This window comes from Halichoerus grypus, chromosome 15 (genome assembly GCF_964656455.1).
Source record: "Halichoerus grypus chromosome 15, mHalGry1.hap1.1, whole genome shotgun sequence".
Classification (NCBI taxonomy): Eukaryota; Metazoa; Chordata; class Mammalia; order Carnivora; family Phocidae; genus Halichoerus; species Halichoerus grypus.
The window spans coordinates 60,372,927-60,395,356 of NC_135726.1; the positions used below are offsets into that span (position 1 = coordinate 60,372,927).

A 22,430-nucleotide genomic window follows, 5' to 3' on the forward strand; every position below is an offset into this window, starting at 1 on the left:
AAAATAGTAAAAGTTATATTTTACGACCATTTGGTACAAAGATGAATATATTCCAGGCTGGAGTAGTCACTATATTCATTTTTTTTTTCTGACTGATTGTAAAAGACATTAAAACATATTGCAAGAAACTCGTTTCTCCAAAAAGTTTCATGGGCCCTGGGCTGTTTCTGGCACGTGGTGGAGAAGTCAGCCCCAGATGAGCCACAGTGCCTGACACATGGCCAGATGTGTTGATGGAAACCCCTTTTCCATCCCGGATTCTCCCCTCGGAAATCACAGACATGCTCACACCCCATCTTCACACTCCCCACAAGTAGGGCCTGGGCTTCAAGGACTCTTTTTCCTCAACTGAATCTATAATATCTTTTTATTTTTAATTTTTTATTGAGATATAATTGATGTGTAACATTATGTTAGTATCAGGTGTACAACAATGATTTGATATGCATGTATTTTGTGAAATGATCAGCTACAGTAAGTCCAATTAACATCTACCACCACAAAAAGTTACAAATATTTTTTCTTGTGATGAGAACTTTTAAGATTTGCTCTCTTAGCACCTTTTAAACATACAATACAGTATTATTAAATATAGTCTCCATGCTGTACGTTATGGGCCCAGGACTTACTTGTTTTAAAACTGGAAGTTTGTACCTTTTGACCTATATTCCCCCCACACACACCCACACACTCCTGGCAAAGCATCCAGACTCTTCTTTTTTTAGACATAAACCCAGCTCCACTGCCTCAACTAAAACCATTAACAGTAATCCCTCAACAGCAGTAAATAGCTGGTTGGCATTCACATTTCCCATTGTTCTTATTTTCTTTTTCTTGGCTGGTTAGACAACAGATTTGGGCCCCACATCCCACTCACTGCCCCTCACTGTCCGTGGAATGATCAGAGCCCCGGTCAACAGGACTCTGGGGACATTTTTTGTGTTTGGAGCTATAAAGAAGGCTCAGAAATGTCCTGGTTTCTGTGCGTGGCCCACGTGTGTTTGTCAGTATCTTCACACATCTCTGGATGGTGGCCCACGCTTCCAAGTCAGGGGAACTAACATGCCCTAACATGCCCCCCCCGACACATACACACAAACACATACATACACAGGTCCTGAGCCTTCTCTCAACCCCTCACCATCCATGGTCATGGTCTCAGGCCACTGAGGAGAAGGCGGGACTCTCAGCAGCTGAGGGTCTCAGGTGGTCAGGTCCCAGAAAGAGAGAGGGACTCCTGCCTACCCCCTTGCAGATGGCGGCCCCTCTGGTGACTGTTAGAGAATTCAACAGATGTCTGTTTTACAATGAAAACTAGTATTTAGTAAGAAACAGAAAATCAGTAATTCAGCCAAACACACCATCCACATATTCCCAGCCTGAAAGTGAAGAATCTCATATCTTAATTCTCTCCCACCACACCCCATCCCCAGCTCCCTCCCTCCATCAGTCCCTAGTGCCTAGCAGTCCCAGCCTGGGTCTTTGGGGGGCCTTATATCCCCACACCTGTATCCCAGGTGGGTGAGAGCAGCATAAAGCAGAGACCAACCTAAGACAGGCCTTTCTGACATGTGCTTGACCTCCTGGTTGATTCTCACTTCTTGTTTTCCCAGCACACTTTCTTGAATATTGTCCATTTGTATTGAGGGCTGTCATTGTGTTCTTCCTCTAGCCACAGACCCTGAATGATCCAGCCACCACAGTGGAGGTTTGTCAAGCCCTTGCCAGGTGCCTGGCTCTGAGCATGCTGTGCAGATATCCCCTTTCAGGCCCAGAGAGGGAAAGCCCCTTGCCCAGGGCCACACAGCAAGTAGGGCTAGCCCGGATGCAAGGGCCATACATTTCAGATCCTCACTCTTCAGCGGCAAGCTCTGAGACCCCACTTTGTGTGGGATTTGTGTGCCTGTTGGTGGGATGGGTGAGAGGTAAGACGTGGACCCTATTGCTGCTCATCACCCTCTGGGGGACTTGTTCTCAGGGACAGTGCAGCTGCGAGCAGCAGTTCAGAACCCCACAGGTGATACCGACCTCAGTCCTTACATAGGGCCGGGTGCTCTGTTTAACGCTATGCTGCTGTGAACATCAGCGGTTTTCAAGTGAGGGTGTGCTACTCAGGGTTTTCCACGGAAACAAAACCAGTAGGATTTATACAGACATAGAGAGAGATGTATTAAAAGGAACTAGCTCACACGATTATGGAGGCCAAGGAGTCCCTGATTTGCTATCTGCAAGCTGGAGACGCCAGAAAGCCATCTCCAGGGCAGGGGATTTCATCTCAAGCCCAAAGGTCTAAAGACCACAGGAGTCTCAGTCTGAGTCCAAAGCCCAAGAATCAAGGAGGGGTTCAATGTCTTAGGGCTGAAGGTGGCTGTCCCAGCTCAAGCAGAGAGCACAAATGCACCCTTCTGCCTTTGTGTTCAACTTGGGCCCTCAACAGCTTGGGTGACGCCCACCCACATTGGTGAGGATGATCTTTATTCAGACTGCCAGTACAAAAGCTAGTCTTCCCTGGAGACACCCCCACAGATACCAGAAATGACACTTTACCAGCTATTGGGCCATCCGTTAGCTCATTGACTCCTAGAACTAACCATCACAAAGGGGCCTTGCGTTTTCATTTTGCACAGGGGGGCCCTCGAATTATGTCTCCAGTCCTAGTAACAGTCCTTCGGGAATGTGCATTTGGGGTGTTAAAATTAAATACAAAACGGAGACCAGACTTGAACATTCCCTGAGCAGACAAAACCACTTACCACATAAGTGAGACTTAATTTAGTGTGTTCTGCAAAACAAGCAAAACATAACCTGGGCCACCTCATGCAAATACCTCTGATGATCAGTAAAGAAACTTAAGTCATCTTCCTAAACACGGTATAAGATAATCACTTTGAGCCAGCCCCTGCTGTCTGGAAACCCCCTTTGTAATAACCATCATCAAGAAGGTTAAACAACCTCCTCATTTTCACTGTACAAGCCTCCAGGCTTCCTATCAGTCTTGGATTTCAAAGCTCCCAGTTCGTAGACTATTCTTTATTTGCACAATAAACTCTTACTAAATACTGTTTATTGGTTTGGTGGCTTTTTTTTTTTTTTTTTTTGGCACCTTTTTGGGGAGGGGGGAGCCGTGGCTTTAGTTTTACTATTCTTGGGGTTTTGAAAGGAGGCAATGCTGTCGCTCTGCTGTGGTGGCACTAGGCAGATGGCTCTCTGGTGGCTGCTCCAAGCCCTGGCGGCGTGGGGCAGTTGCTGAGCAGGACTGTGTTTGCCATTCCAGGCATCGGAGCTGGGGCTCCCCCAGGAGGGCGAGTGGCTGCAGCCTGCCCAGCCCCAGCGGAGTCCCCACACCAGGGCGGGGGCCGAGGCATCCTGCACCCTGGGCTCACTCGGTGAGTGTTTGGGTCCTACGGCAATCCTGAGGGCTGGGAATGGATTTAAAGTCTGGCAAGGGTTTGACTATGCTGATGGCAGTGTTGGGGGGCTTTGGTGATGAACTCTATACCTTACCCCAGAAACTGTGCACACCAGGAGTGGGGACTGATATCGCGCCGTCCCCCCGCCCCCCGCAACAGCCACTCAAATGTTTCCACCCCTTGACCAGGGCTTCAGCCTCCTAGCATGAAGGCAGACAGACTGAAGATGCTGCAGCATGGGGTCCCCTCAGCAGCCTGCCCAGGTGAGGACAAGGGGGCCCAGGGCCATGGGATCTGCCCCCCAACCCCACCTATCCCTTTATCTTAAGAAAGGAAAGGACTGAGGGCACTAAGGCCCTACTGAGTACAGGCTACGGGCTGCCTGCTCTTCTCAGCAGTCCCTGGGGGGAAGGAGGGCAGGGAGAGTCCCAGAGTGCGGCCTCCAGCCCCTGCCACTTCGCTAACAATTAACCCTTTTCCCTCACCCTCCCCAGGCCTGGGCTGCTCGCCTCTGAAGCCTAGTATCTGGGATGAACCTCCCTGTGGGCAGGTGGGGGACAGAGCCCTGAGGAACAGACACTCCCTCCCCAGGCTGGCCCAGGACGCTCCCCAGGCAGAAGGGGGTACCTGGCAGGCAGGGGCTGCCCCCAGGGACGCTGTGCTTCAGGGCACTGGAGGCCAAGGGCCTGCTCCCGAGGGGCCCCTGCACCCGAGCCCTCAGCCCGGCCTGGTTGCAGACCCCACCCTCCCAAGTGCTCGGAGCAGCAGTCCCCAAAAGAGACTTGGGGACAGCGATGCCCACCTGCCCTTACTCAAAGACACCAAAGCCTCCCCTGAAGAGGCGGGGCAACCGGCTGCTGCCCCCTCCTCGGGGCGCTCAGCGGCGACCCAAGTCCCCCCAGGGGCGCGGCCCTTCGCGTGTGCCGAATGCGGGGAGGTCTTCACCTGGGTCACCCACTTCATCGAGCACCAGAAGCGCCACCTGGAAGAGGGGCCCTTCTCGTGCCCCGAGTGCGGCAAGGCCTTTCTGCACGCCTCCGTCCTGGAGGAGCATCGGAAGATCCACCTGCTGCAGCCGCTGCGCAAGAGGCCCCGGCGGGGCGGGGGCGAGGGGCCAGGGGAGGCCGGCCCGTTGGAAGCGGCGGATGGAGGCCCCCGCGCCCAGGACGCGGATGGAGAGCGACGCGGGGAGCCCTCCGGCCGCGAGCGGCCCTTCGAGTGCGGCGTCTGCGGGAAGGCCTTCCCCTGGATGGTCCACCTCCTCGACCACCAGAAACTGCACGCCACGCAGTGAGCGGACGCGGGCCCCGGGTGACAGCGACCCCCGGCGGACTCGTCCTGCAGGCGACCCGGGAGCCGCCACCCCCGCCGCGGCCCCCCGGTGACAGCGACCCTCGGAGGGCTCGTCCTGCGGGGCGACCCGGAACCCGCTGTCCCCTCCGCCGAGTCCCCCGGGTGACAGCCACCCTCGGCGGACTCGCCCTGCAGGCGACCCGGGAGCCGCCACTCCCGCCGCCGCGTCCCCCAGGTGATAGCGACCCCCGGCGGACTCGTCCTGCGGGGCGACCCGGGACCTGCCGCGTCTCCCGGGCGTCGCCGCGCCTGGCGCTTACCCCGGGTGATTGCGACCCTCGGCAGACTCGTCTTGCGGGGCGACCCGGGACCCGCCGTCCCCGCCGCCGCGTCTCCTGGGTGTCGCCCCGCCTGCCACTTACCCAGGGTGACAGCGACCCTCAGCGGGCTCGTCCTGCGGGGCGACCGGGGACCCGCCGTCCCCGCCGCCGCGTCTCCTGGGTGTCGCCAGACCTGCCGCTTACCCCGGGTGACACCGACCCACGGCAGACTCCCCCTGTGGGGCGACCCAAGACCCGCCGCGTTTCCCTGGTGTCTCCGCGCCTGCCGCGTTCCCCGAGTGACAGCGACCCCCGAAGGGCTCGTCCTGCGGAAGGACCCGGGACCCGCCACCCCCGCCGCCGAGTTCCCCAGGTGACAGCGACCCCTGGCGGAGTCGTCCTGTAGGCGACCCGGACCCGCCGCGTCTCGGGGTGTCGCCGCGCCTGGCGCTTACCCCGGGTGACAGCGACCTCCGAAGGGCTCGTCCTGCGGAGCGACCCGGGACCGGCTGCGTCTCCCGCGTGTCGCTGTGCCTGCCGCGTTCCCCGAGTGACAGCGACCCCCGAAGGGCTCGTCCTGGGGGCGACCCGGGACCCGTCACCCCTGCCGCCGCGTTCCCCGGGTGACAGTGACCCCCGAAGGGCTCGTCCTGCAGACAACCCGGGACCCTCCGCGTCTCCCGGGTTTCGCCGCGCCCGCCGCGTTCCCCGAGTGACAGCGACCCCCGAAGGGCTTGTCCTGCGGAACGACCGGGCCCCGCCACCCCCGCTGCCACGTTCCCCGGGTGACAGCGACCCCTGGCGGACTCGTCCTGCAGACGACCCGGGCCCCGCCGCGTCTCCCGGGTGTCGCTGCGCCTGGCGCTTTCCCCGGGTGATAGCGAACCCCGAAGGACTCGTCCTGCGGAGCGACCCGGGCCCCGACGCGTCCCCCGGGTGTCGCCGCGCCTGGCGCTTACCCCGGGTGACAGTGACCCCCAAAGGTCTCGTCCTGCGGAGCGACCCGGGACCCACCGCCCCGCCGCCGCGTTCCCCGGGTGACAGCGACCCCTGGCGGACTCGTCCTGCAGGCGACCCGGACCCGCCACGTCTCCGGGTGTCGCCGCGCCGGCCGCGTTCCTTGGGTGACAGCGACCCCCAGCGCCGCGCTCAGCTCGGCGGCCGGCCGTCTGTGTTCCGCAAGCTACAGAAGAGGAGCGTCGCCAGCGCCACCAGTTCCAGGAGCCTTTCCCGGGGGCGCCAGATCGGCCTCGGCGCCCTTGACTTGGCCGCCCTCCTGCGCTCCGCGGAAGGAGGCTTGCCGCCCGCCCAGCCCCTGGAAGCCTGGCACACGCGTGGGGTTCTTTTATGTGGAACTTTCCTCCTCTTTTCTTTTTTTTTTTGTCCCCCCCATTCCTTTTTCACGACAAAGTACACACAACATAAAACTTGCCATTTTAACTACTTAAAATGCACAATTCGGTGGCATTAAGTACATGCATAACGTTGTGCAACCATCCCCACCATGTATTCTGGAATTCTGGAATATTTTCATCACTCCCAGAATGGGTTCCCCATACCCATTAGCAGTCACTCCCCATCTCCCCTCCCTCAGCCCCTGACACCTATTAATCTGCTTTCTTTCTGAATGGATTTCGGGCAGGGTTTTTAGGTCCAACCAAATCTGACCAGCACATGATTTTGTTTGATTCACAGAATGACTTTTTTTTGAGATAAATGCCAACATTTCTCAAATCATAGATGTCACATAAAAATCTGGCATTATGGTCACCCTGGATTTCCCAAGAGCAGGTGTGGGGTCTCCCAAGCACCTCAGTTTACCCTACCACTTCTGGGGATAGCGTGTGCGCACCTGGATTCGGCTTTTCATCCATCCGCAGCTCTTCATCGCTGGGCACCACTTGCCCCATGTAAACGAAAGCCTTAGAAGTTTTGTTTTGTTCTGTTTTTTGAACTTTACTTGGAAATAGTGTTGGAGGGACTCTGACCACATGTAAGCAGAGACCTTCTCCTTTAAATCATCCATAAGTCGCCTTTCAACTGGAAAAGCCTTTGGATCTGCCCCGCCCAGCCCCCTGCTGCTCCTCCACCACGCTGCCCCCTGCATCCCACCTGCAGCCTCCGTCCGCTAGCTCCGTCCTGGGCCACGCAGATCCCTCCGCTGCCTTCGCACCCTTCGCCGTGCTTGCCTTCTCGGAACTCTCACTAGCTGGGCCTCCAGACCCTGCTCGTGGCTCGCTCCAGCATCCTGGCTTATCCTCGAAGTCCTCACTGGGGGCTTCTGGCTCAACTCCATGCCTTAATTTCTTGTGGGCTCCAGCTCTTTCCTAAGCAACTTCTTTCTCATCCTGCTGGGGCAGAGTTTCTTCCTTGGAGCTCAGGTGGCAAGGGTGGGGGTCTTGGCCCTACCGTCAGCCCCTGATCCTTCAGTTACAGCACACATGATGGACAGGTTTGTTTAAGATGACAGGACATGTGGACAAAGAAATCACAGTGTCCCCACTTGTTGGGGGCCAGAGGTTTATTCCAATGCATTTTTCATTCTAATCCCCCTAAGCCAGGGGCACATTCACAGCTCTCTGGGTTGGAGCAGGATTGTACGAGAGAGTGGAGGCCGCTGCCTACAAGACGTCAGTCAGGCCCCTCACTGCCATGGGCCCAACCATCCTCACGCTAACAGCTCCGAAGATGGGGTTCTCGGAAGATGTCTGCCCGGGCATCCCAAAGACCAACTGCCCTCCAGAGACATCTGCCTGATGTCCCTCAGTCCTCCAACTGAGCTTGTCCGAAGAACCCTTGATCGAAAGAAAAACAACTCCCTCCCCTATATGCCATCCCTCCACCCTGCAAGGCCCAAGGATCGCCCTGTTCTCTTCTCTCCTCTGCACTCAACTGCCCCAGCCTCCCTTTCTTCTATCTTCTTTTTTACATCTTTGAATGTCTGCAGCTGCCTCTAAGCAAACTCTGCCTCCAGCCCATTCCCCTCCATCCCATCCGATCCCAGCAGCCGGCAGGATCCCTCTGAAGCAGCCACACTGAGATGACATAAAGCCCAGCCGACCAGTTCCCTCGAGTCCCTTCCTGCTTCAGTAGCCCCCAGCGCTGGGGTGGTGTAGGCTGGCCTCCTCACCCACTCTGTCCCTGCCTGTCTCCACAATGACTCCCATGCTGGGCCTCCTCCGCTCCTCAAGCGCTGCCTCCCCTGCCCAGAACAGTCTTCACTGGAGCGTTTTACTAGCGCCCGGCACAGAGCAGCCCTTTGCGAGTGAGAATGGGTGAATGGTAATCAAATGAGTAAGTGAGCTCGGCCACTGCCAAGACCCCACCTCAGGCCTTCAGTGATCAACCAAGGAACCGTACTGGGACCTCTGAGGAGACGGGGTGGCAGGAAGCATCACGGAAGGCCACCCTCAACACTCTCTGCCTTGGCGGACACAGGCACGGATGCGGCCCAGGGTCCTGGCCCTGAAGGGTCGCTCCTCAGAATCCCGATTCACCAAAGCTGCTAAACTGAGTTAACTGCCCAGCCTGCCTGGTCCCAAGATGCTGCTCAAGCTGCAGCGAGGTAGAACACCAGCCCCCCTCTTCTCTTTCTGCTCACTCCGTGCATGCTTGGCTCACGCGCTGCTTCCATCTGCCAGTGTCCCCTGCAGGACCCCAACACCTGCCCACTGGGACGCTTCCCAGCCTCCCGGTCTGTCCTCCAGCGCTTGTCACGGAGCTCTGCTGGGCCAGGTACTGGGTCCTGTGATGCAGTGCGAGTCCTCATCATCTCATGCTCCAGAACCAGAGGCAAACACACCACCCTCCTCCCCACCGCAGTCAGGGCCTCTGGGAGCAGAGGCCTGGGCACTGCTAGGCTTTGAGGCTCCCAAAACGATTTTTTTTTTTAAAAAAAGGATGAAATATATATACAAGGCTAAACACTGTAATATATTTAAATGTATACATCGAACAATTTAACAAAAAGAGTGTAGTGAAGTTGTGCTATCCATGACATGATTATAGAATTCCCTGAAACCTACACCGATTCCTAATGCGACTGCTCCTGGTGCTGTCCTGTCACAGCCAGGTGGAGGCGACCCCTCTGGCTAGAGGAAGCGGAGATCGGCGTAAGTGGGGCCCAGCCACTGGCTACAACATGGTCTGGAGGGGTGAAGGCAACACAGAGCTAGCCTTCAGATCATCTTGTTGAATTGACAGTGTTTTTAAACCCTTTGAATTTCCTGTGAATCAAGAGATTTCACACACAAAACCAAATCTTTGGCTTCTTTTGAGAAGTACAGACCTGATACACTGCGCTTACCTGTTCACATGGCACCAGTTGGTTGAGACCATCAGCACCCATCCCTTCAGAGCCCAGCCCCTGCAGGCATTTGAGTTTGTGAAAGCTGGTTGGAAAAAAACAAGGATTAGGAGGGTAGAGGAAGGTGACGGAAGGGCAAGTCCCAAGGGAGCTGAGCAGGGCAACCTGGCTCAAAACTTGGGCTGGGGTAGGTCCCCATGAGCAGGCAAGTCTGTGTGGCACCACAGTCAACAGCTCATTACCAGGACTCTGCCCAGACCTTCTGGGGAAAAGACTTCATCATGAGTAGTGTGTACATGCCTTCTGATACAGTAAAAGGAAAGCAGGGGGAAGAGTACACACTTTGTGGAAGAAAAAACTAACAGAAAAAATAAGTCTCTTTTTGCATTTTGGTTTGCAGGTGAAAGAACTGATAACTGACATTTCATGTGTATTTTAAAGCCTTCATCTGTAGTACAGAGAAGAGAAGGTGGGCTTTCAGTATGACAATCACAAATGTGGGCCTTTAGAGTCTTTGAATGTACAAAACACTTTAAAGAAAAGCCGTTAAGCTTGTCTTTGCCTTGTTGACATCAGTGCATTCTGATTTTGGGCCATCCATCATATTTTTTCCTAACAACCACTTCTGTAGGGCTTATGAAATTTAAAGTCTTCTACTCATGTGAGAACCAGCCTAATCTTTTAAGTGTCTTTATGTGTAAAGAAAAGGTACCCAGCTAGGTTTTTCCCTAACGTGAGAATTCCTACTGTCTTCTCTGCTGTTTTCAGAGTCAGAGTTGTTTCAAACAAATTGTTGTTCCAGTCAAAGAAAAAATGCCCTTGCCTTGACACTTTTTCTCAGCTTCAAACCCAGCATGCAAGCCCTGACTTGAACCGATTAGTCTTTCTTAATGGGGCAAGTGCACATGGCTCAGCCCTGGTGAGGTTCTTTCCACTCACTGCTCTAGGGATGGTCCGTGCACACCAGTGGAAGGAAGTCTGGCCCGAGTGGGTGCATGGCGAGGTGCACACCTTGTCCCCCGGCGCCTGGCCCACTGCTGGCTGCCGTACCCTGGGCCCGGCGCCTGGCAAGCCTTGGTCAGTGTTCAGCCAACGACGAATTCAGGCGCCGAGGACACATCAGCTTTGAATATCACGCTGCTGTTCAAATGCACACATCCGGCAATGACGTAAAAGGTGTCTACCACGCGATGTTTCCTACAACCACGTCCTAAATACCGCAAGGCAGGGTCGGCGTGGCAAAACGTAAGCGGCTCTGCTATCTGGCATCTTAGTGAACGTATCTGTTTCAACTTTGTGTGTCATTTTTGTGTCTTGCACTTTTTGTTGTCTTTTGGAAACACCAGTTTGCTCTACAACAATAAAGTCTACGGCACAGTTTCCAGCAGGAAAGCAGTACGTCGTTGCTCCGGGGGGACTCACCTCACTCACAGGCCCTGCCCACGCGGCCTCGGCCCGGCTGCCACCTCCTCGCGGAGACTGCTCCTCGGGATCTCCCCACGGCCTCGCTCAGCGTCCTCCCGGACCCCCCGACCACTGTCTACACTAGTCCCCGGCCAGTTACCGCTGTCGGAGCGCGGGGGCGACGGTCGCGGGGCCCACGGCACAGCCCGCGGGCACCGGACACTTGCGACCACGCCATAAGCACGGTCGTCGAAACTCGAACTCGATCCCCCACGACCGGACGGCTGGGGCAGAATCCACGGACGCCGCGCGCGGGCCTCTGGAAGTTGTAGTTCGGCGCCGCCTGCGCAGGCGCAGTCCCGGTCAAACGCGGGCGTGGCCTTCGTCCGGCCATCCGACAAGGGAATGCGGCGTGGAAGCGTTTTGGGGCGGGCAGGCGAGGCTAAGGCCGGCGGGGGTCCTCGAAGCCGAGCTCGTACTCCGAACGCAGGAGCCACTGCCCCGGGCGGGGGCGAGGCGAGCACGGAAACGACCGGAAGTGCGCGCGCCGCCCTCTGGGAGATGTAGTTGGGCGCCCGCCCGCGCAGGCCCAGACCCGGCTGGTGGCGGCCGCGGCCTTTGTCCTGCCGTCCGGCTGGTGAGTGACACTGGGGCGGTCGGAACGGGGGAGGCCGAGACGGGCGGGCATCCGGGGTCTTCCCGCGTGCGTCTGTAGAGCCCCTTTTCCTGCTTTGGGCCCGGGGCCGGTTGCTTCGGGGGCGGTGGGGGCGGTGGGGGCGGGGCCTAGTGGGCGGGGCCCGGATTGGGGGTGGGGGTGTCTCCGGGTTCGAAAGGAGGAGTTGGGGCCAGGGTGGGGCCCTGGCTTTGGCAAGAGGGGTGGGAGCCTCCGGCTTCCGGGTCACAGAGATACTAGCTGGTCCGACCCTTCAGAGACTGGAGCCAGCCTGACCTGCATCCTTCCCTGCTTTGGTGGGACGTCCGGGGTTTGGAGGGTGGGGAGGGCCGAGGCCCCGCTGCGAAGTCATCTCTGGAGCTTCATCTTACCGGGCGGCTTCTCAGGATGATCGTGCGGGAGACCAAAAGCGCAACACTTCACTCCCAGCCGCCTAGGACCCAGAAAACAGCCTCATTATGTTAAAGTCATTGAGTACCATCCAGGCTCCTTCATTAATTCCCCAAGCCATATTTAGATGTCCTGGGTGCCAGGCCCTATCCTAAACCCAAGAGCCCCGAATATTGTCTCGGACCCCAGAGCCCCCAGGAGAGTCAGGGAGATGATAAGAAACCTGTCGACACATCACTCAACAAGATAGCTCCCATCCTGGAAACTGCTGTGAAGACAACAGGACACAAGTGGGATGGGACAGAACTGGGTGCACGGGAAGCATCACCAAGGGGAGGTACAGAGAGACAGGGGAGATGCATACTGCCTTTGGCCTGAGTTTCATGCGGGCACTCAGCCAGGGCTGAGGGCCCTGCCTGTTGTGGATGCTAAGCAGATGCTCGCTGAAGTGAGAGGCTTCCCTCCAGCACCGATGGCCTTCATGTGCATACTGCTGCGTGCCGGCTCCGAATTCAGCCCTTGCCACACCCTAATTCCTGTAATCTCTGTGCTGGGTCACCACTCTCATTTTATGGGAGGGGGAAACTGAGGCAAACAGTGCCTAAAGACTCCGTAACCGTCTAGCTTTCTGTCATAGTAACAAATAGTCATCACCCACCTAGGCAACTGGGGGTGTGCCCCTTGCCCGCCCGTGGCCCTCAGTTTTCCTATTTGTGAAATGGGCTGGGAAAATTCAAGGTAATCTGTCAACAATGCCTGCAGTAGTACTGGGCACACAGTAGGTGCTTGGAAAATGCCAAGCTGAGGTTTCACTGCTGTTGGGTTTGGCCTGGGTGCAGGGCTCCGGCTCTAGCAGCTAGAACCCCTCCTCCTTGCACATAGATTCCAGGGTGTGGGGTTTCTGGTCACCACAGGCACTCGCCCAGTCTCTCGCATCCCCGTTCCCCCAGAACTGCCTGCAGAGGAGCTGGCTGTTCCTGTAAGAGGCCAGAGGAGGAGGGAATGACTGCTGGGCTCCTCACTGCCGGGGCCCCGGTGAGTAACCACCGCCCTCCCACTCAGGCCTCCCGGGCCTCCTCAGGTCCCCACCAGACTCATTCTGCTCTCAGGGCCTTTACCCTTACTCTGCCCCCTGCCAGGAATGTGCTTTGGCCAGCTCCATCTTCCTCCAGATCTCCCACCTCACCACCTCTGAGAGGCTCCTCCTGATTCCTTCACCTGCCCTATTCTACCCTGACGGACAGCACTCAATCATTCCACTGATGTGTCTGGCACTTCCTCAGCACAGGGTTCTGGTGTGTACTCCCAGCTCACTCTCTCCATCCAGTCCCTTAGGCGACAGGGACTTAGCACCTGCCATTGACCAGGTGCCCTTCCAGGCACTGTTGTAGGAATTGCAGGTATAGGAACAGACAGGACGAGAAAAAATCACCATCCCTATGGGGCTTACAGTCCCTACGAGGAATGTCAATGTGCCAAGTGTTGTGCAGGGAAATGAGGCCCAGAAGAAGGTGGGCTTGGGCACCAGGCATTAGCCAATATAGCCCAGAAGGCCTCCCTGAGGAAGTGGCCCCCAAACAGAGACCTGCAGGGGGGTAGGGAGTGAGATCAAGGCCCACAGGAATAATGTTCCAGGCCGGGGGAATACCATGAGCAAAGGCCTGGAGGTGGAACCAACTAGGCACTTTCCGTAAGGGGCAGGCACACACATGTAACAGGAAGACTGAGAACAAGGTCTCCTAGGCCAACTGCCGGGGGCCCAGGGCCTTGGAAGCAGTTCTGATCATCTCTGCCACGTGCAAAGGCCCAGAACACAGTAGGCACTCAGTGAATGGGTGGAAATGTGCCAAAGCCTGAGGTCAGTGCTGGACACACTGCACCTTATCCTGCCCCCACATCAGCCCCATGAGGTTGGAAGGAGGAAACTAAGACCCAGAGGCACGTCACAGCCCTGAGGCCACACAGCTGGGAGTGGCTGAGCCAGGACGCCTGGGCCCAGCTCAGCCCACGTGCGCCCACCAACATCCCCAGCACTCAGCACACATCCCACGGCCTTCGTGGCTATTCCAGCAGCGCCCCGCCCATTTTCTCTAGAGCACTGACCCCTCCTGGGATGTCATTTTTTGTCAGCGCCCAGACCCTGCCACTAGCACATGAGCACCACGCGGCCAGGTGTGCGTCTCGTTTCCCTGGCATCTGCGGTGCCCAGAACCATGCCCTGCGCTCACGAGGACTCTGCAGACAACCACTAAGACCTGTTGAGTCTGGGAAATATAGCAGAAATGGGGAAATTGGTGAAAAAAATAAAACCTCCCCAAGCCCCCCAGCACACCTACCTGAATGGGGGCTCACACAGGTAAAGCACCCACCCTGTGCCAGGCCCGGGGCACACACATCATGTGAATTCCCTTACTCCTCCCAACAGCCTTCTCGGGGAGTTCTCACTAACTCACAGATGAGGGCAGGAGGCGCAGAGCACTTTAAAAGATGGACCTGGGGCTGGAGTTTGAAGCCCAATCATCTGGGTCCAGGGCCGAGTCCTGACAGGGCCACCCCCAGATGCCTAGTTCCTACCCTCTGCTGCCCCACATCTCCCCTTCTCTGGTGGGAGAAATGTTAGCAGAGGCAGATGCTGCCCGTGGGGCCAGGATCCAGTATTTGGGCCCCGTGTGTCCCTCACTGCCCCTCACTCGGGGCAGTGACACCCAACGTCAAGGTGAGGGCCTGGGCTTTGCCTCTGCTCCCCACATATCCCCCCCGCCCCGCCATCTACAGCACTTCATTTGGTGAGATGAAACTGCCTTTGTGGAGGATGTCCGCCCCTGCCCCTCATGCGACTTTAAGAAAATCGTAAATTCCCCACCCAGTCGCGGAAGAAACGGGCCTTGTGTGGGAATTTCAGAAAACACACACAAGTGGGGGGGTGACGGGATCACCCAGGAGCCACCATTAGCTTTTCTCCTTGGGGATCATGTTTTTACCCCAATATGTAAACGTCCAAAATCAAAGACTAGGAAACGGTTCCCAGAGGTCCCGTTACTGGGCCCCCCCCCATTGGGTTCACCTGCTTGTTCCCACCACTCCACTCGCTCTTTTCTTTCGCCCCACATTGTATTCAGGAATCGTCATGCACAGCGCAGATTTACATGAGTCTGCGGCTTGGTGACTGCAGGTATGGACACCAGGGAACATTCTAGCTGATGGGTGGGAGGTTTTCTGTCCCCTCCCTCGGTCACTGCCATGATGGCATCTCAGGGGTGCTTGCACGGCTGGGGCGTGTCCTCTTATATCCTAAGACCCCCTTTCCTCCAGCAGAGCCCCCAGGCCCCCCAGGAAAACCTGGCCCAAATCCTCAGACCTGAGAAAACCCCTCCCCGCCTCAGCTTGGCTGTCGCTGTCCACCAGCTGCTCCCACTCGCAGCCATCGCCAGGTTGGCCTAGGTGAGGACATTTGCATGTGACATTTGTTTCAGGAGCAAGTGACCTTTGAGGACGTGGTTGTGGACTTCACCCAGGAGGAGTGGGGGCAGCTGGAGCCTGCCCAGAGGACCCTGTACCACGATGTGATGCTGGAGACCGTGAGGCTCCTGGTCTCCGTGGGTAAGGCCACACCTGCCCCCAGCACAGATTCTAATTCTCCTGGGTTAAAAGCAGGGGTGGGTCTAGGCCTTAAAATACCTGGGATGAGTTTTGGCCTTAGATTCCTGACGTTTGGTTGCAAGTTACAGATCCCACCTGAAAATGCCAGAAGCAGAAAGTCATGGGGCAAGAGGCCATAGTGGGTCCCAGGCCTGCAGAATCCCAGGGCAGACCTGAGTTTTCCTGGGGCCTGTCAGGGGTCCCCTCCCTTCACACTCCTCCCTCTGGGTCCAGGGCCGAGTCTTGAGAGCGCCACCTCTTTCTGCCTCCATTCACAGACGGGCCCCTGGAGGTGAGGAGAGCTGCCACGGCTCCTCCTCTGTGTCTGAGACCAGCCAAAAAGACAGGGTCAGGGCCTGGGCCCCCACGGAAGGCCCGCGGGTTGTCTTGTGTGGCAGCCCAGTCCCCTCCATGCTGGTCGTTGTTGCCGGCGGGCGGGGGAGGCAGGAGAGCTTGGATTGGCCGGGGCGGGGTCACACATCCCCCCAGAGCCAGGGTTGGGGTCCCTCCAGGGCCTGACACCAGGGCCTCTTCCACAACTGTGGCCTCTGGGGCCTGCAGCCAAGTGGGTCCCGGAAGAAGGAAAGTGGAGTGGACAGAGGGGTGAGAAGGGTCCTGGAACACAAAGGCGCACCTGTGGGTCTCCCTCGAGCAGGATGCTGGCTCCCCAAGCTGGACGTCATCTCCCTGCTGGAGCAGGAGGAGCAGCTGTGGGCGGTGGATGAGGGGGTTCCCCGGGGTGCGTGCTCAGGTGAGGGGAGAGCCCTGCAGGGCTGGGAGGAGCCCATTCACCCCCGGGGCACTCTCTCTCCATATCTCCTCTCGCATTCTTCTGAGCAAATTGACTACTCAGTCTTTCAGTAAATGTGCACCAAGCACCTGTTCTGCTGTGAGTGAGACCCTCAGTGAATTCACATTCTTGGTGAGGGAAGGGGCACGCAGTAAACAGGTGGAATAACAGCTGCACAAGACGCTCACGGCGTATGATGAATGCTGAGGAAGTAAACACGGGTCACAAGGCAGAGGCCAGGTTGTGCGGAGGACCTGAGCAGAGATGAGGCGAGCCTCTCCAGGGAGGTGACGTGTGAGCCATGAGTCATGGGAACAGTGCCACCATGAAACAAGCTGGCAGAACAGAATTCCAGGCAGAAGGAACAGCAAGTGCAAAGGCACTGGGGTTGGGCAGCAGCCTGCTCTTTCTATGTAACAAACACTCCAGCCTCAGTGGTTTAAACCACAGAATCTTTTACAACTCATGTATCTGTGGGTCGGTGCATCCAATCTGGGCTTTCCCACGTGCCCGTGGGGGCTGTCTTCTTCATACCTCTTACCCAGCTCCTGAGACCAGTACCAGCCTTGCAGGGGGTGGGGCTTCCCGGCACTGGTGTCGGGCCCTGACCCAGTTTCAGCAGCAGCCCATCACCAGGGCCCAGGAGAAATGGCCAGTGTGGGGGAGGGGGTCACGACTGAGTGTCTCCAGCTTCAGGAGTAGCCAGCCCTTACCTAGGATATTAGCTTCTTATGACTGTTGTAACAAAGTACCACAAGCTTAGCGGCCTGAAGCAACACGAATTATCTTCCCGTTCTGGAGGCCACCGCACTACAGTGCAGGCAGCGTTCCTTCTGCAGGGCCTGGCGAGAACCCATTTCCTTTCACTCTCCAGCTTCCAGAGGTGCCCGCGGTCCTTGACTCACAGCCGTGTCCATCTTCCAAGTGAGCATGGCCCTGAGCTCTTCTCCCGTCACTCTGGCCCCGGCCCTCCTACGTGTCTCTCTCTCTCAGATCAGAACTCTTGTGATTGCCTCTTGTGTGAACTCAGGGTAATCGCAGAGGATTAGCTAATGTCAGAGGACTGGCAACCTTCCTTCCTCACTGGTTCCGGGAATTAGAACATGGACATGTTTGGGAGCCACTATTTTGCCAGCCACACCTGGCGTGACCTTTTTTTTTTTCCTGAACACTTCATTAGAGCGTAACGTAAACGGGCAGGGTGCCCCCCTCACACCTTTAGGCCAGTCCAGTGTTGGGGTGGGGACGGCATGCACCGAGGCCGTGGATGTGCAGGGCAGACTGGGTACCAGGGCCAAGGGGCAGTCCTGCCCGGAAGGAGGAGGAGGGGATGCATTTGCTTGTTCGTGCAGCATGTCTGCTGGCCTCTGCTGTGGGCGGGGGTGCAGCGGTGACCGAGGTGGACAGAAGCCCTGCCCTCAGGGAGCTCCCAGTGGGTGAGAGAGACCCGACAGACCAGACCCAAGTCCTCCTGTTCGCCTCGGGTCATTTATCCCTGCTTCTGGCGATACACATCTCAGCTGTCTCCGGGCTGGGGGAGCTGGTGGTTTCTTTACACCTGGCCGACGTGGAACAGCAGCAAGAGACCACCAGGAAGAAACTGGACCTGAGCAGTGGGAGGGCTGGGCTGGCTGGTCCTTCACCTGTGAGAGGCGGCTCTTCCTCCATCACCACCTGGCACTTGGAGGCTGCTTTCGCCAGGCCTGGCCGTTGCTCTGCCCCTTCCAGCCTGGGGCATCCGTCGGCAACTTCCCTAGATGCTCGCTGTCTGCCCCGCGTCCTCTCCCTGCCCTCATTCTCTGTGCTCCCCTTGCAAGCTCCCTTCGTGTCCCTACGCCAGGTCCCCCACCCCTGACTATTCTCTGTGCTTTCCCTCCTGCTCCTGCTCCTTCCCTGATTTGCAAAGCTGTATTTTTAAGTGGTCCAAGCCACCTGTGCCTTCAGCCTTTCAAAACCATCCGTTCTAGTCTTTAGCCACCCACCCACCACAAACTCTTCCCCCCAAACTGAAATTAAGGAACATCTCCATTTTTGTTTCAGATTTGGAAACTCGACCCAAAACGAGACTGTCAGCTCCAAAGCAAGACGTCACTGAGAGAACAGCCAGCAGCGTCCTAGTGGGAAGGTTCCTGGGGGACAGCCTGTGGTACCCTCAGGGTGGCAGCGCCGAGGGCCGCCGGGGACAGAGCCGTGCGGTGCGAGCAGCCCTCACGCCTGGGAAGACGCCCGCGCAGCAGCAGCAGCAGGGCAATGGGTTCGGGGAAAACCTGACTCTGAACCCCAGTCTCCCACCTCAGCCGCCGACCCCTGAAAGACAAGGCCTCCGCATGCCGGGGACGCGCCGGAAGAGGGGCAAGCCAGAACCAGAGTTCAGTGCCCAGCAGAAAACAGATGCAAAGGAGAAGCCCTACAGATGTCAGGCCTGTGGAAAGGCCTTCAGTCACAGCTCAGCACTTATCGAGCACCACCGCACGCACACGGGAGAGAGGCCCTATGAGTGTCACGAATGCGGAAAAGGCTTCCGAAACAGCTCGGCACTTACCAAACACCAGAGAATCCACACCGGTGAGAAACCTTACAAGTGCACTCAGTGTGGGAAAACCTTCAACCAGATTGCCCCACTGATCCAGCACCAGAGAACTCACACAGGGGAGAAGCCCTACGAGTGCAGCGAGTGCGGGAAGTCCTTCAGTTTCAGGTCGTCCTTCAGTCAACACGAGCGGACTCACACGGGGGAGAAGCCGTACGAGTGTGGCGAGTGCGGCAAGGCCTTCCGGCAGAGCATCCACCTCACCCAGCACCTGCGAATCCACACGGGGGAGAAGCCCTACCAGTGCGGGGAGTGCGGCAAGGCCTTCAGCCACAGCTCGTCCCTGACCAAACACCAGCGCATCCACACGGGGGAGAAGCCCTACGAGTGCCACGAGTGCGGGAAGGCATTCACGCAGATCACACCGCTGATTCAGCATCAGAGGACCCACACGGGAGAGAAGCCGTACGAGTGCAGTGAGTGTGGGAAGGCCTTCAGCCAGAGCACGCTCCTGACCGAGCATCGGAGGATCCACACGGGAGAGAAGCCCTACGGGTGCAACGAGTGTGGAAAGACCTTCAGCCACAGCTCATCGCTCAGCCAGCACGAGCGGACTCACACGGGGGAGAAGCCCTACGAGTGCGGGCAGTGTGGGAAGGCCTTCCGGCAGAGCACGCACCTCACTCAGCACCAGAGGATCCACACGGGCGAGAAGCCCTACGAGTGTGGGGACTGCGGCAAGGCCTTCAGCCACAGCTCGTCCCTGACCAAACACCAGCGCATCCACACGGGGGAGAAGCCCTATGAATGTAACGCGTGTGGCCGAGCCTTCAGCCAGCTCGCCCCCCTCATTCAGCACCAGAGGATCCACACGGGAGAGAAGCCTTACGAGTGTAACGCGTGCGGCAGAGCCTTCAGCCAGAGCTCCCTTCTCATAGAACACCAGAGGATTCACACCAAGGAGAAGCCCTACGGGTGCAACGAGTGTGGAAAATCCTTCAGCCACAGCTCATCGCTCAGCCAGCACGAGCGGACACACACGGGGGAGAAGCCCTACGAATGTCAGGACTGTGGGAAGTCATTCAGGCAGAGCACCCACCTCACTCAGCACCGGAGGATCCACACGGGAGAGAAGCCATATGCGTGCAGGGACTGTGGGAAAGCCTTCACACACAGCTCGTCCCTCACCAAGCACCAGAGAACTCATACTGGGTAGGCCCACGTCACACTCGCTGGGACGTGGGAAAGCCTCAAGTCGTGGCTCATCCCTTACCAGACTTGACCCGGGCATTCTCAACGGGAACAACACAAGTATATGCACATGCAAGCCTCCGCACAGAGTACACGCCCCAGACACCCTCCGAGAGAAGTGATGGAAAGGACTGTGGGAGTGTGGAGCTCTCGGTCACCCATCCCCGGATATCAGGTCATCCAGACAGTAGGAGGGAGATGTGGAGTTAGTGTTGAGGACCTTCAGTCATGAGTGCCCACTAATGCTACATCATAGAACCTACAGAAAAGAGAAATGGAAAAAAAAAATGTAGCGGATCTGGAGATGGCTTCTGTCCAAGGATTCACGATATTCCAAACTAGAGATTTTCTTTTTTTTTTTTTTTTTAAGATTTTATTCATTCATGAGAGAGAGAGAGAGGCAGAGGGAGAAGCAGGCTCCCAAGTAGCAGGGAGCCCGATGCGGGACTCGATCCCAGGACGCTGGGATCATGACCTGAGCCGAAGGCAGATGCTCAACCATCTGAGCCACCCAGGCGCCCCAAACTAGAGATTTTCAAAGCGGATGCTCTTTATATACAAGAACCAGATACACTCAGAATTTATCATTATTGCACATTACATTTTTGGGAGGGGTGCTTATGAATGGTGCAAGGTGACTATAAATTTCTCTACAGGACTCACAGGCATTAGAAACACAGATGTTGCTGTTTCACAAAAAGGAAGATTTCCTTTGTTAAGCCACCATCTTGTGAACAACAGCACCTCCACATTGGAACCTTATGTTTTGCAAGGTTTATCTCTTTTGAGAAATGTACAAGGTAATCCTCTCTTGATTGTTTCCATTGATTCTTCTTCCTGGTGTTTAGACAAGCTTTTGTTTTTATATAATTTATCTTGAAGGTCCATAGTATTACATTAAATCCTGAATCCACGAACAGCAGTCTCTCTGACAACCACGACCCTTGAATGGTGACTTGCCATCCTCGTTAGAACCCGTATTTAAATTACATTGGCTGGATTTGGTCACCAACCATCAGGGTTATATCAGTTGGCCTGGTTTTCCAGTCACAATGCTGGGATGTAAGTTTCCAGTCACCTTGAAATTTCTCCCTTGGGGGAAGGACACTACAGAGTCTTCCAGCCGTCCCCATATGCTTCTGCAGTGCCTCCTCTCCCTTTTTTGGAATTAATCTCATACTCATTCATAAGCCACTTAAAACAGCCATCTCCGGTAGAAACAGTGCAAGCCACATTGGTAAATTTAGCTATTGTCAGTTCCAGTTAAGAAGCAAGAAGAAACAGATAAATTAATATCTGTCCCTATATATCCCAAATGTTACCATTTCAACGTGTCACTCTAAAAAGCCACTGATACGATATTTTGCTTGCTTTCTGTATAGTACATCTTTGAAATCCAGCATATATTTTATGTTTGCGGCACACCTCAGGTTGCTGCAGCCTCCTTTCCGGTGTTCATTTGCCAGAGGGAGCCAGCCAGTGGCTGGACTGGACTGGACTGGACTGTGTGGCTCAATAGCCTCGGTCTTCTGGTCAGCTCTTTTGTCCTCCTCCCTTTCCCTGGGCTTCTTCCTTGTGTTGCGTCTTGTCCTCAAGGAAACCAGATGTACTGAGAAGATGAGCTTCTTTAGGTAAATGGCATGATAGGCTCCTACCCCTGAATCTAGTGCAGAAAATGGGTCATGCCAGCCGTGCACAGTTCAGACTCTCTAGGATGATACTTCTCATCCGAGAACACTGCATTTGGAAAACATGTTAGGGCTCCTCCATTCGAGATCAGTTGAGTAAAAATGGAACCCAGCCACACTCTTGCAGTCCTTTGAAAATGCCAGATCACTGAGAAACCCAGTCACACAAGCTCCTATTGTCCTACCCCCACAATGACACACACAGGAATACAGCCCGGAGTTGGGGACCATGAGGAGGTGCCCACAGTATCACATCTCCCCTCCCTTGGAGTGAGACGAGCATTCCCTCCCTAGTAGGGCCACACCAGTGGAGGGAAGCTGAAATTAAACCCACAGTGTCAGAAAAATGGCAGGGGCAAGCACATTCCTTACCAGAGGGCCTCACTTGGAGAGTTGCTGGTATGTCGCAATTATTGACACAAAAGTTGAAGACCAACAAGGAAAAATGAAGGGTGTGAACAGTGATTCACAAGAGGCCATGCAGTTTCCGCCTTGCTCACTGGGACGCTTGTGCTTGGAACCCTGAGACACCACGTGAGAAGTCCAACTGCCACCAGGCCTCCGTGCGGTTTCCTCAATACTTTTAATATCCCACCTAGGGCCAGAAAGGATTTCAGCATCTCATTTTATGTAGCTTTTCTCTTGGCTTTAATTTTTTAAGAAAAATCATCCTGCCTAAAACTTAAGACTCGAGATATACAAATGTCATAGTGGTTCTTGGTGTGATTGGGCTGTT

At 56.1% G+C, this 22,430-nt stretch overlaps 1 protein-coding gene and 1 pseudogene across 6 annotated transcripts in view; one reads left to right on the top strand and one right to left on the bottom strand.

Annotated features, from left to right (window-relative positions):
- The window catches only part of LOC118533242 (uncharacterized), a 45,978-nt pseudogene extending 34,840 nt beyond the window's left edge, over positions 1-11,138 (bottom strand). The window contains exons 1-2 of the transcript XR_013444198.1: positions 10,752-11,138; positions 9,330-9,414 (exon numbers count right to left, since the gene is read on the bottom strand). The product of XR_013444198.1 is annotated as an uncharacterized LOC118533242 (transcript). The remainder of the gene's footprint in view (positions 1-9,329; positions 9,415-10,751) is intronic.
- Positions 1-20,923, top strand: part of ZNF135 (zinc finger protein 135) — a 34,579-nt gene extending 13,656 nt beyond the window's left edge. The window contains exons 5-9 of one of the 5 annotated variants that reach the window (XM_078062902.1): positions 3,275-3,386; positions 3,599-3,673; positions 3,905-4,692; positions 11,666-11,671; positions 18,625-20,923. In XM_078062902.1, the coding sequence (XP_077919028.1) occupies positions 3,275-3,386; positions 3,599-3,673; positions 3,905-4,692; positions 11,666-11,671; positions 18,625-19,971 (2,328 nt within the window). In that variant the 3' untranslated portion in view covers positions 19,972-20,923. Of the gene's footprint in view, positions 1-3,274; positions 3,387-3,598; positions 3,674-3,904; positions 4,693-11,168; positions 11,371-11,665; positions 11,672-12,710; positions 12,832-14,915; positions 14,969-15,269; positions 15,397-18,265 lie in introns of those variants that run through there. The other 4 variants (XM_036088412.2, XM_036088409.2, XM_036088410.2 and 1 more) reach the window with 4 other exon arrangements.
- Positions 20,924-22,430: the final 1,507 nt, after the last annotated feature.